At 36.2% G+C, this 14985-nt stretch overlaps 1 protein-coding gene across 1 annotated transcript in view; it reads left to right on the top strand.

Moving 5' to 3' along the window:
* Positions 1–14985, top strand: part of HDX (highly divergent homeobox) — a 296641-nt gene that overhangs the window by 59440 nt on the left and 222216 nt on the right. The window contains exons 2-3 of the mRNA XM_056124159.1: positions 7305–7451; positions 12312–13421. Coding sequence (XP_055980134.1) covers positions 7305–7451; positions 12312–13421 — 1257 coding nt within the window. The remainder of the gene's footprint in view (positions 1–7304; positions 7452–12311; positions 13422–14985) is intronic.

The raw sequence follows: 14985 nt of genomic DNA on the forward strand, positions 1-14985 counted from the left end.
CTGGGCTTACACATAGGTGTGGTCATGATAGGGTTAACGTTCTTTCCCTCAGGGGATACTTCTTCTAGGACAGATTCTCTTTCAGCAGAATGACCCACCCAAGGGCAGAATCCCATGGTTGTGTTTCTCCTCTCCCTGTCAACAAACATATAAGCATTCATAATAATTATTCATAATATTAATCATTGATGACATTGTTTTAATAACACCAAACATCAGCCAAGCGGCACAAATGCTGGCCGACTTTGACTGTGAGTGTGGAAAGGTAGGACTACAGCTGAATCTTATGAAGACAATGTTTATGAGAAACAGCCTCGTTCCTGATGCCCCATTCGCTCTCAACGGAAAGACCATCTCCGAATGTAACAGCTATGTGTACCTAGGTCGAGAAGTCAACATGACAAATGACCTGGCACCCGAGCTGCGCAAAAGGAAGAGAGCGGCTTGGAACGCCTTCAAGAACGTCGAAGAAATAGCTAAGATGACGAGGAACCTCTGGCTCCGGGCACATCTCTTTGATTCCACTGTTCTTCCTGCATTAACATATGCCTCAGAGACCTGGGCCCTACGCAAACAAGATGAGAACGCTATTCAGGTCTCCCAAAGAAGAATAGAAAGAGCTATGCTTGGAATATCACGTTTCACTCAAATGAGAGAAAGAATCCGGAGTTCTGACATCCATCCACGATCAAGAATCAGGGACGCTGTCTCATTTGCCAAGGTGTCGAAAATTAGATGGGCTGGTCACGTAATGAGATTTAAAGATGACCGCTGGACTAGAGCTGTTACCGACTGGATTACACTGGATGTCAAAAGACTGCGTGGCCGCCCACCTACCAGATGGTCAGACTTCTTCATCAAGATCATGAACGATCGGTTTGAGGCTCTTCATGTTCCTGGAGCGAACAGATGCCATTGGGCTACACTAGCACGCGACAGGGACAAATGGAGACGTTACTGGCGCCCGCTCGAGCAAATCGACGACTAACGGGAAGTTAAGTGATTCACTTAAGTGATTAAGTGAATATTAATCATTTTGTATGGACACAGTAAGAGATGCATTAAGCTTATAGAATTGGTCTCCTGGAATCATCTAAATTTCAGACTACAGTGCTCAGGCCAAATTAGTCTTTCCTATCCCTAGGAGGGTCCTAGTCTCATCGTTACTTTTGGATCATGAGAGCATTTGTCATGGTCAAGCTCTTAACTTATAGTTAAGGATTGTGGCGCTTTGGCCAGGCCCATCTCGATTCCAGGGTAGCTTACTGCTTTTCCTGATTCCATCCAGTCTCTCATCGGGACCCTGCTTTTGGGTCTCTAGGAAGTTAGGGCAACTGAGACTTAAGTTGAGAAAGCAGATGCCCAGGAATGAACAATCTTCAAAGCCAATTAAATCCCAAATTTACAAAAGCATAATTTTTATCTTCTTGTGTCTATGCAAAAGGACATTGCTTTAAAGTAAACTATTCAAGAGACATAGGGGGAGGAGAAAGGCAGTATTAACTTAAGATACAAGTTCAGTGTCCTAAAAAGAACTGACCTTACAAATTAACAGAAACTGATTAGGGGAATAAGCTGATTAACTGTTTGGAGAAGAAAGCATAGAGAAGTGGTTACAGATAAAAGAATGAGAGTGACTTGGGAGCAATTTGATGGGTGTGTCCTAATAAACCTAAGCTCTTTGTGGCAAGGGAGAAAGGACAAAGCAATGTTACCCTACATACAACAACAACAAAACAATAAGAAAATGGGACTCTATCAAACTAAAAACTTTTGCAAGGCAAAAAAAAATCCAACAAACTTGCACTAAAATAAAGATGCCATAATGAATGGTTGAAAAAATTTTGCATTTCATACATCAGGTAAAAGCCTACTTATTTTTTTGATGGGGTTCAAATATGGTGTGAACCTGGTAAGAGCAAATAAAGGCCGCACTAAAAGCCTCCATCCCTCTCGGAGAGCTCAGTAGACTACCGAGAATATCCTGCCCGCATGGCAGAGCCTGGCAAGCAACCCGTGGAGTAATCGATATGTCAAAAATAGTAAAAACAATAGACCTCATTCCCCTGACCCTGAAAGTATCCCCTCTATGGCAGTGTTAAGAAGGATGAGCAAGGAGAGGCTGATGAAATCTCAGGGCCAAACTAGGCTGCCAAAACGAAGAAGGACTAAAATGGCTGTCTGTACTTTCAACGGACATAGCTGGCATCAGAAACATCCATCAAGGACCTGATAGTGCAAGCGCAGAAGATGAAGTACAATATTGATGGTCTGACCGAGAAGAGAAGGCATCGGTCACGTCACGCCGTTTTTGACACTGGAGAAGAACTGTTCCTTGGAACATGCAACAATAGAGGCATCGGTGGTGTCGGTGTCCTTGTCAACACAATCTTGGCCATAAGCATTGATTTGTTCGAATACATAATAACTCGATTCAGACAATTATGCTTGAATAGATGTGGCTCACTGCCAGCAGTTTCGATCTTTGTAGTCTATGCACGCACATCCAACTACGATGAAGAAGAAATTGAGAAGTTCTACATGGAGCTGAAGAAGTTTTATAAAGAAGACCACACCTTCTACAAGATCATTGTTGTTGATTTTAAAGCCAAGATAGGACCAAGAAGTTCACCTGAAGAACTTCACATCGGGACCCATGGCCTACAATGGAACGAACAGGGTGAAAGACTGAGTTCATCATGTCAATGAAGACCATTCATGGTCACTCAGAGTTCCAAAAGGCCGAATCTAAACGTTGGACATGGGAGTCCGAGCTCGCAAAGCTCTGCAGAGTAGCGATAAAGGAAGACCTCAAAGAGAGAAGAGCAGCAGTGCTGGCAGACGCAGAAGAAGCTGGGAAAAGTATTTGCAACGCTCGCCTGTCCTTCGCCAACTACAAGACCAAAATGACTGCCCTCCGACGTCCTGATGGATCTATCACATCATCCAGAAGGGCAATGTATAAGATTATATGTGACTTCTACTCAGATCTCTTTGAAATCCATGTCCACCTGGCCACATATCAAATTCTTCAGGATGAATATGTTGTTTCCAACATTCTCCCTTCCGAAATCCAACACGCCATTTTGTCAGTAAAGAAGCGTAAAGGACCCGGTCCAGACAAGGTCAGATCTGAACACCTGTGGAATCTGCTGCCAGTAGTCGTAAATACACTGGCTCAGCACTTCACAAACTACTTATATGAATGAAAGGTTCTGCCCCAATAGAAAACCAACAGGACCATTCTGTTGTACAAGAAGAGAGACATTCATGATATCAGCAACTATCACCCAATCTGCCTGCTGTCTATAAGTTGTTCACTCGAGTCATCCTGAATAGAATAGGCAGAACACTAGATGAAGGAAAATCATGTTACCAGGCTGGGTTCCAAAAAGCATTTAGCACAATCAACCATATCCACATGGTGACCAAGCTTATTTAGGTTTCACGAGAGTTCAAGATACTGCTCTGTCTAACATTCATCGATTTAAAGAAGGCTTTGATTCTGTTGAGACTGAAGCAGTCATCGAAGCCCTAACAAACAGGGCGTTCAAATTCAGTACATCAGTATCCTCCGTGAGCTGGAATATAGATACACCACCAGGATCTTACCATTCTACAAGGAATTGATTATCATGTAAAGAGAGGGTTTCGGTAGGGTGATACCATTTCACCCAAACTCTTCAGTGCCACTCTAGAGAATGTCATGTGACAACTGGATCGGGAAGAAATGGGAGTGAAGATAGATGTTCAGCAACTACACCACCTCCGCTTCACTTATGACATTGTTCTAATAACATCAAACATTAACCAAGCGGCACAAATGCTGACCCACTTCCACCATGAGTGTGGAAAGGTCAGACTGCAGCTGAATCTCACCAAAACAATGTTCATGAAGAACTACCTAGTCCCTGACATTCTATTTGCTCTCAATGGAACAAACATCTCAAAATGCAGCAGCTATATGTACCTGGGTTGAGGACTCAACATGATGAACGACTTGGTGCCAGAACTGCCCATGAGGAAGAGAGTGACATGGAATACCTTCAAGAGCATCAAAGAAGTTGTTAAGAGGATGAAGAACCTCTGACTCCGGGCACATCTTTTTGACTCCACCGTTCTTCCTACACTAACATACGCCTCAGAGACCTGGGGTCTACAAAAACAGAACCAGAATGCTATTCGGGTATTCCAAAGAGGAATTGAAAGAGCTATGCTTGGAATATCACATTTCACTCAAGTGAGTGTAGGAATCCAGAGTTCCAACCTCTGTCGAAGATCGAGAATCAGGGACGCTGTCTCGTTTGCCAAGGCATCGAAAATCAGATGGGTTGGACATGTAATGAGATTTAGAGATGACTCCTGGACTAAAGCTGCTACTGACTGGATTCCATGGGACGTCAAAAGGATGTGTTGCTGCCCACCTATGTGATCGTCAGACTTCTTCGTCAAAACCCTGAACAAACGGTTTGAGTCTCTTCATGTTCCTGGAGCGAGCAGATGTCATTGGGCTACACTGGCACGGGACAGGGACAAATGGAGACATTACTGGTGCCTGCTCGAGCAAGTCGAAGATTTATATGATGACAAATGACAAGAAATGACATAAAGGCATTTGTTTCAGGGTCACGGGAACTTTAGTGGTGGTTATGGTGCAGTAAATACATCAAAACCCATAAAATTAAAGGCTACTATACTATATTACTTAAACTACAATTTAAAGAATCCAGAAGGAATCCTGTCATCTGCAACAATGTTGATGAATAGCCATAACATTGTTCTAAGTGAAGTAATTTAGATACAGGATAAAAATTTCAAAATTCCATTTAAATAAAGTAACTGGCAGAATCTCCTGCTCCCGCACCAGGCTGTCTTCACCGGCCCACAGGCGGATTGAGTTTCCCTCCCTGCCCCAAGCAGAATCCCGGCAGCCGAAATCCTTCAGAACCCAACTACAGCTATGCTGAAGCTACTCTTTACACTCTCGAAGGAGCCTCACACATGAAGGAACAGGCAGTTGAGCAACCCAGGTATGCATGACCCATGTCTGAGAGCTCCAAGTCTGCTCAGATCGGGACTGGGCCCCTTCCACCCAGATCCCCCGTTTTCCAGTAGCTTGGCAGTCACATGCACAAACTGTCCTTAGTGCCATGTAATCTCATCAGTGTCCAGGATCCAGAGACTATAAAACAAATCTCCCGGAAGAGAGTGATGCAGTTTCTCGCTCTTGGAGGGCCTGGCAAGCTACCGAGAGTATCCCATCCGAACGGCAGGGCCTGGAAAACTACCCATGATATATTTGATATGCCCAATAACGAGTCTCATTCCCCTGACCCTGAAATAACCCCCAGTACGCCATTGGGCTATGCTAGCACACGACAGGGACGAATGAAGACCTTACTGGTGCCCGTTGGAGCAAATGGATGAACAACCATAGGACAAGTGATACAAGTGATGCAAGTGATACAAAGTAACTATTGTCAAACTCACAGAATTAGGTAACAAATATTCCTACATAATTATACAGCACCCAAGGTATTTTGTAGTAGGTATAGTCATGCAGAGAAGTAGTAGTCATTGCTTTTAATCTATTAATGAATTAAAATTTACCACTATGCTTTAATTATCATTCCAAAATACTGTTCTAAACCCATAACAAATGAGATATTTCAGGTATTTGATCCCCAATCTCTGACTCATCTCTTAACTCTAACTGAAGTTTTACCAATAGGATGTAGTAAAAGTAAATAAAAGTAAGTCAGGATTAAGTAAAAGTAAATTAAAACATAAGTTTGATATAGAAAATAAGTATCTTAAGTAAAAGTAATATATACAGATATGTGGTTCTTGCCTTCTGATCCAAACGTCCTTGAAAAATCAGTGTAGTCAAAGATAGAAGCTTGACCGATCTCCTTCAGTATATTAGTGAGTATCTAATCTTTCCTGAGCCCTCTTCCACGTCTGATATTCTCTAATCACATTTCTTAATACTAGATAGTAAGAGGTTTGTTTAATTGTCAAGAAAGAGAGTTGTCAATGGATAACTGTTGTGAATAATTTTCTTGTTAGAGCTCTTTATTGTCCATAATATATGTAGCGGGAGGGAAATTATACTTTATTTCCATGTTAAAGTGCTAGCATGCTTGAATTTCTGTTTGATTTGGCTTATTATGTTTTTGGTTGCAGTTTCCAAGTTTTAAATAGGCATTTCCTTTGAGGCAGATTTTATTTTAAAATTCTGTTAATTTTTTTTTTCTGAATAGCAATTTTATTCTGATATGTTTTGTTTAGAACCTAGTTGCATTAATTTATTCCATGACTTATTTATAAAATTCAATATGATAATTATGCTGTTTCTTTTTAAAAATATCTTGAGGCCAGAGTCCGTAGTGGTAAGGAGCTTTCAGGCTTTCAACCTTCTTATGTTTCCTAGCACTGTATATGGTCCCCTGATCATGACCCCTGAGGATCAGGAGTTGGTACACATGCCTCCCACACTTCAAAAAAAAATGAGCTTCATCTTTCTTTTATCTGTGACAGATTTAGAGTTATTTTCCCATAAGAGTAAAATTTTTGCTCATTAGTATGAAGAGTGATCTTGAAAAAAATATTTCATGTTTTTCTGTGATGTCAATTAAATTAAAATCCTCATTAATTTAATTAAAAAGTGCAAAGTTCCATTAAAATGTGTTTTAGTAACATAAATTAATTGTAATTTTAATAAATATTTAGTTATTAAGAAAATTATGTGGAATATTTTTAAAAATAAATTTTCATAATGACTACACCTTCCTATTTATTTTTAAACTTTAAGGAGAGGTTCTGTTTTGATGTATAAAATGAACTCCATTCTCCCAGAAAGGAAAAATAAATGTACCCTTGTGTTCCGTGTTCCAGAGCATAGCTTCTGCTGACATATGCAAGCTGTTTTGTATGACAAAGAACAGTGAGTATCCCTGTTGATAATTTACCATGTATGGTTACCACCCTCTCAGACTTTACTAGACATAAATATTTATTTTGTTGGAACTTCACCCGCATGATGACATAAAACAAAGACTTTCTCTTTAAACAAATTGTTTTTCGAGTTGGCATTTTTTTCTGAACAAAATTAATGTTTGCATTATAAGCTATGGCTTTCAATGAGAATCTGTCTCCCTTTTTGTAGACACATTATTAGCCATTACTGGGATTCGTTTACTTTAGGAAAATTTTGTGAAAAATTAAAAAAAATTGAAAACATACAGATTCTACACAATCTCAATTTTTACTTAAAATTTCAGGGTATCTTCTTTTATTTTTAGATGAATCTCCGTTCTGTATTTACTGTAGAACAACAAAGGATTTTACAGCGTTATTATGAAAATGGAATGACAAATCAAAGTAAAAACTGCTTTCAGCTCATTTTACAGTGCGCACAAGAGACTAAACTGGACTTCAGTGTAGTTAGGGTAAGTATTGAGGTTTTACACTCCTTCTAATATGTAGGTTTTTATTTCAAGTATTAATTGCCTAATACAAGAAAACCTATCAGAATATTAAGTAACTATCTTTATAAATACTTTTATTTCCTTGATATAAACACTAGATTTTAATAACTAGAAATAAAAATTTAATATATATTTGTTTATGTGATTGCCTTGCAAACACATATGAATACCTTTAAGATATGCCTAAAGGCATCTTATGCTTTCATTTTATGATATCTTTAAACCCAGAATTAATCTAGATATAATGTGCACCAAGGGAGCATTGTTTTCTTTCATTATATTCTTGCTGTACATTATTTTTTCATAGGGCATCTATGAATTTATTTTTGTTCTTAATCTTAGAAGTAAAAAAGAATAAAATGATTTGACATTTTTTAAGTAAAGTTGCTATTTTATAAATAAACACCCCCCACCCAATAGCATAAGATCTTAATCAAACTGCTGAGAAGTGATGATTGAGCATTTTTTAATTTTCAGGAAAATCTGTTTTGTTTTTTGTTTTTTGTTTTTTAATGATTGCCTATCCCTCATCCTGAGTAAAAAGTGTATGCATTTTAATGGTTTAGCAAGCAAGTGTGCAGACAAGAATCTCAAAGAAAGATTTTTTTCACTGACATAGTTCTTCAGTTGTAAAAATCAGAGTTCTTACAAGTTTATGAGCATTATAAGAAGATGACAGAGAAGAGTCAAGAGATAAATCTAAGTGAGTCAGTAATATATTTTGACTCTGAAAGTTCTTTTATGTTGCCTGAAAATTCTCTAAATAATTTTGCATGTAACCTTAGCTATTCAAGGTTAGAAGCATTTTCATTCCTGTCATTATTTAGGCTAATTTGGGAACAAGAAAGACATCTGTTTTCAAGTTCATTTTTCCATTCAAGTAACCTTCAGAGACTATAAAGATAAATATATCTTAGTAAGCAGAATTCTTGGAAAATATGTTTTTTGAAGTATAAAATAGATATTTGCTTTCAAATATAGAATTATTCTTCTAATGCTTGGCGGAGAGTACTGAAACCCAAGCACAAAAATTTATAAGTCTATAACTGTACCTCATGGTGTTTCACTAATAAAAAAAAAGAAAAGTTGTTTCTTGTTTGCTGAAACCAACGATCATATTCAAGATTATATAAAAACTTAAATTATTTATATTAATAGAACTAGTTAATACCCCCTTTCAAGAAACTTTAATTAAACTCAAAGAAAAATGCTTAATATTATTAGAAAAATATAATATATAATGTGCAATATTTAAATTTGGTAAAAGTTTATTAGTTTGCACTCATGCTATTTTTTCCTGTAGTGATTTTACTTTCTATGTTATTATGCCATCTTTCAGTTCATTTTTAACAGAGAACTGCCTTATTATTTAATTTAAAATAAATTCAGACATGTCAATACAAAAGGAAAATAGCATGATATTTATGCATGGTCTTGAACAGAACAAAAGTCCCAATCCACAAAATATTCCTGTGGTACATAAAGGCTACTGGAACTTCAACTTCAGGCAATCATATATATTTATATATACATATATATGTATATATATACAACATACACAAACACATGTATTTATTTGAATATATATCACATATAAAGTCTGAGAAAGTTATAGGGCAAAAACATGATCTATTATATGATGATGATTTCTTCAAAAAAAGTGGAAAGTCTTCTCATGAAGCTGTACTTTGTAATGTGGTCTTTCATTTTTCCACTGTGTTAGTTCAGTCTTACCTTAGTATTTCAACTTGCTTATATTGAATAGAACATTGAATATGAAAGTGATATCTGAGTCCCAATTGGTATAACTTAGTTTAAAGTTATGTCAATATTAAGAAATTTTATTGGATTAAGAAATAGATCCATTCTCTCCGATCTAGGAGCATATAGATTGTATAGAAACTCAGTCTTCATTATTTAATTGCAATTTTGTTGGCTTTTTTAGTCCTGTGTGAAGGAGCTTGTTTATAGACTCATTAATCTAGAACCTCAGTCAACCATTATGTTTTGGTAATTCTATAATTTCTACTTTAAAAAACATTATTATTTATTTTAGTAGACTATTTATTACTATAATATTTTCCTCCACCTAACGTAAATCACACTGTAATAATTTGTTCCCAATATAGAAGGAACTTAAAATATTAAAATGGAACCAGAAATTTGGTTCACATGCTAGAACATATACCTTCCACGTGCAAAGTCATGGGTTTGATCTCTAATACATAATGGTACTCTAAGAACCACCAGAAATGACCCTGAGTCCCAAAGTACCACTGGGAGTTGCTTTTCCAACAAAAACTTTTATAACGCATACAAAGAACAAGTCTAATGGAGTAAATAAACAAAAAGAAAAATGACGAGGTATAAAATGTAAAGAGATTATTAAAGGCAATGAAAATAGAAGAGAAATGTATGTGCATCAAATGGTGATGAACCAAACGTCTTTTCTTCTAAGTAGTACCATTTTTTTCACAAATCACAAATCCTTTTATATGTAAATATAAAATATATTTTCATTTCTCCCTCTTTTTTCAGTTCTTACCTCTGTTGTGTAGCAAAACTAAATCAGAGTAAGTCTAGAATTACCACTTTTCATATGAAGCAACGTGTCCATCTCAGTCTCTGGGCCATGTTTTCTTTGGTGTGGGCCACATCTGACTGTTCTCAGAGCTTTCTTTGGGCTCTGCACTCAGGCATCAATTGTGGCAGGGATCGGGGATTGAATCTGTGTCAGTCACCATGCAAGGCAATCACAATACACACTATAATATCATTCCAGCCCTATGAAACACTAGTTATAAAATAGACAATAATAATGACAATTCCAGGAGTGTATTAAGAAAGTTGAAAAACAATATATTTGCGGTAGAATTAATTTTAGATTCTTTCTCTGCAATTTTCTGGCTCGATATACTTTCAAAGACTAACTTTTCTGAACTCCACTTTCTTCATTTATCCAATTAGAAATGAGACTAATCAAATGAGCTAATATCTATTAAAATCACATAATATGAATTAATTTGGTTATCTTTTATTTATATCATTACAATAAGTTTAGTGTTATATGTTCTATAAGCAGTTAAGTTTGACTAAATCAATATAGCACTTCAGAAATATACCACATGGCACCTAAACAAAAACTGTCAATTAACAACAAACAATGGGTGTAGGTGATAATAGAAGGAAGATTGGACGAGAAGTCACAAAAGGAGAGGGGTGGTGGGTCATAGGCACTTTAGTGGCATTGGTGGCAGTAACTGTGCACATCAATACTATAAATTTAAACATTACTGTAACTATGTCTAAATTAGAATACAATACCATATAAGAGTATGCCAACTACATCCCATGCACCACGTTTGTGTAACATTTCTTAATAAAACCTTTTCAAAAAATGTTATTATTTTTAGTTTTTTAATTGAATCAACATTGGTTTGTACAACTATATTTTTAAGACTATAATTTCACATTTCTTAAAAATAAATTACTATATCACACCACAAAATTACCAATATTCCTCTGCCACAATTCATTGGACCCAAACTTTATACAGTAGGCATTTTGGAAAATAATTTGTCTTAATACATAATTTAAATGGAAAAATGATTCAGCAAAACAACATAAAGATAATAATAAGTTACTCATAATAATACACATATTTACCATAAAGTTTTAGTAGTAGATTAAAGTATATAGTGGAAATAAACTATCATAAATTAATGGATTTGAAAAATATTTGCAACTTGTGACAAAATATTATCTCTAATAGAAAATTTTTCCTTTGGTGTCCAAGAGACAACTTAATGGCTTAAAATGCACCTAAGGCAAACATGGAAACATGAACTTTTTTCTTGTTGCTATGACATACACTGAGGCAATCCTGACAGCCCCTGAACTAGGATGCCTAGCAAAGGGGTTGAAAACTATTCATATAAATCAATTAAAAAAACAAATTCCCCAATATATGAGTAAAAAAATGTATGGCTTGAGATATTAGTAAAAATTAATCTAGGATTAATTGTTAACAGAGAATTTCAAGTCTAAACAGCAGTTTACATATCTTTTATTAACTCCTGGACTACTAAAATATCATTAAAAAGATAGTGCAAAGTGTTGTGCGTGGAAATCAAAACTCTCATATATTAGAGGTTCTTTGAAAATATAAAAAACTACATACAAAAAGTATTTAACAAAAGACATTCAAACAAACAGCAAGAAAGATGTTTGTATACTAATGCACATTGAAGTATGGTTTATAATAGCAAATATTTCTAAATGTAATCTAAATGCCAGATAATATGAAATTAAGAAAAGTTGTCATACATTCATGTATTTGTTCAACTTAAAGATTGCAATTGCATATTTTAAATATATGAGCATTTTCCAATATTATAAAATATTTTGCCTTGACTATGATTTCAATTTTTACTATTATAAATAAATATATGATAAACATTATTACATAGAAATTCTGTTTATCTGTCACTAGTTTGTAAGGTAACTTCCCAGAGGTAATTTCTTAGGCTAAGAAATACAAACAATTTTAGAGTTCTTGATTCCTAGTAATATACTGGTTTTGAAGAGGAGAGGAGAAATATGATTCTATTATCAGAGCTCCTTAGATATTTGTTAAGTACAAGTTCCTGATATATTTGACCTTATATTTAACTTAAACTTCTTAATTCTAATATCATTTTTTCTTTTAAATTTGTATAGACCTTCAATCTATGACAAATGAGAATAGTTTTTCACATGAAAAGGAAATTTTCCTGGCTCTTGTTAAGAACATTTCCGTAATACCATTTTTTATCCTTCCAGACGTGGGTTGGCAATAAGAGAAGAAAAATGAGTAGTAAGAATTCTGAATCAGGAACAGCAACAACAGGAACTGTTTCCGGTCCCTCTTTGGGAACTCCAGACATTACAGTCAGAAATGTAGTTAATATTGCTCGATCCTCAAGTCAACAATCTTCATGGACATCTTCCAATAATGATGTCATTGTAACTGGTATATACAGCCCAGCCAGTTCATCAAATAGGCAAGGAACAACCAAACATACAAATACACAAATCACAGAAGCACATAAAATCCCTAATCAGAAAACAGCCAGTAAAAATGACACTGAGTTTCAGTTGCACATTCCCGTTCAAAGGCAAGTGGCACACTGTAAAAATGCCTCTCTGCTCTTAGGTGAAAAAACTATTATTTTGTCAAGACAGACAAGTGTGTTAAATTCTGGAAACTCAGTATATAATCACACAAAGAAAAACTATGGAAACTCTTCAATGCAAACTTCTGAAATAACAGTACCTCAAAAGCCATCAGTGTGTAACCGACCTTGTAAAATTGAGCCAGTTGGAATGCAAAGGTTATATAAGCCTGAACACATGGGTTCACGTAACTTATGTGGGCAAAAGCCACCAATTAGAGACCCTTACTGCAGAACGCGGAACTTGGAAATCCGTGAAGTATTTTCACTGGCTGTTAGTGATTACCCACAGAGAATTCTGGGAGGAAGTGGCACGCAGAAGTCCAATTCAGCAGAAGGAAATTGTTTGTCTATTGCAATGGAAACTGGGGATGCTGATGATGAGTATGCCAGAGAGGAAGAGTTGGCATTGATGGGAGCACAGATACCAAGCTACTCAAGATTTTATGAAAGTGGCAGTTCCCTTAGAGCTGAGAACCAAAGTACAACTTTGTCTGGGCCAGGAAGAAATATGCCAAATTCACAAATGGTTAACATTAGAGACCTTTCAGATAATGTGTTGTATCAAAACAGAGACTGTCACTTGACACCACGGACCTCATTTCACACAGCATCTACTACAATGTACAGTAATACAAATTCATCACGGAGTAATTTTTCTCCACATTTTTCATCACCAAACCAACTGAGGTTTTCACAAAACCAAAACAATTACCAGGTAATGCGTAAGTTTATTTCATAAAGCTTATTTTTGTATGTGAAAAGCTATATTGGTATTCAGCTACATGTCAAAGGTGCATTTCTTTAGCAATATATTGAAGTGATTTAAAATATTTTTTAAAAGTGATAGATTGTTGTCAACTCTGAAGAACCTTACTCCTTCTGTAATATTTTAAAATGTTGAGTGTTTACATGGAATCAAATTATTTGTATCTTATGGTAACTTCCTCCTGCATTTTTAATGATTTTTCTTCTGATTCCTCATCACTGAAATAGAATGAATCAGTTATACTCATACTTCAAACATAGGTTATTCTTGTAATCATGGTTGTTTGCAGTTTGTGATGATGCCACCAGATTAGTGGTGCTTCCTGCATATATAGACAGGTAAGTCAGTGATTTCTCTTAGGTAATTAGTGGTTCTTTCCTGCATACATAGACATATAAGTCAATTATTTCCCTATGTAATAATAACAGAGAGTCAGGCACTGCAGTAGTTCAGTCAACTAACCTATTTTGGGCTGGAACAATAGCACAGCGGGTAAGGCATTTGCCTTGCAAGCGTCCAACATGGCCAACCTGAGTTCGATTCTTCTGCCCCTCTCGGAGAGCCTGGCAAGCTACCTAGAGTATCTCGCCCGCATGACAAAGCCTGGCAAGCTCCCGGTGACGTATTTGATATGACACACACAGTAACAATCGTCACAATGGAGATGTTGCTGGGCCCGCTTGAGCAAATCGATGAACAATGGGAGGACAGTGACAGTGACAGTGAACCTATTTTAAAGGAAGTTGATTTTTTAAAAATTTAATGGACCATTAATCAAATAATCATAGTAAAATGTTGATTTGTTCAGGTACATTGCAAAACTATCAAAAGTGAAATATAAGCCTACATGTCTTGAAGCCATCATTCTTCTCTCTGAAAAATCTGCTTTAGATTAAAACTTTCTAATAGAAGGACACCATGGTTTGACATTTTTCCTTGCTAATGGCTATATCTTTAATCTGAACAGTCTGGATCTAAGATACTTCTAGGCTATTCATATATATATATATATATATGAGTACTGCTATTTATACAGCCACTGATTAGGCTGATTGAATTGGGCATGAACTCCACCTTACTTTTTTTTCATTTTTTATAATTTTATTTATTGAATCACCGTGAGAGCAGTTACAAAGCTTTTGGGTTTAAGTCTCGGCCATACAATGAAACACCCGTACCTTCACCAGTGCCCATTCTCCACCACCAACAACCCCTGTATACCCCCATCCCACACCCTCCCCCTATCTGTGGGGCAGATGATTTCCACATTACTCTCTCTCTACTTTGATCACATTCAATATTTTGACACCAGACCCACCATTATTATTTGGGATTTTACCCCACCCCTCAGATCTGCCGAAATGGCAAAAGTAGACAATTTGTTTTCTACTGCTGCTTATGAATAACATATGATGTCATGCAGCTGTAGTAGTGGCCGCATGATTTTGAAATTCTGAAATATTAACAATTAAATCTGGAGGGATTTCTGCCAAAACCTACTGGGTTCCAAGAT

Source organism: Sorex fumeus, unplaced genomic scaffold (genome assembly GCF_029834395.1).
Source record: "Sorex fumeus unplaced genomic scaffold, SorFum_2.1 ptg000050l, whole genome shotgun sequence".
NCBI lineage: Eukaryota > Metazoa > Chordata > Mammalia > Eulipotyphla > Soricidae > Sorex > Sorex fumeus.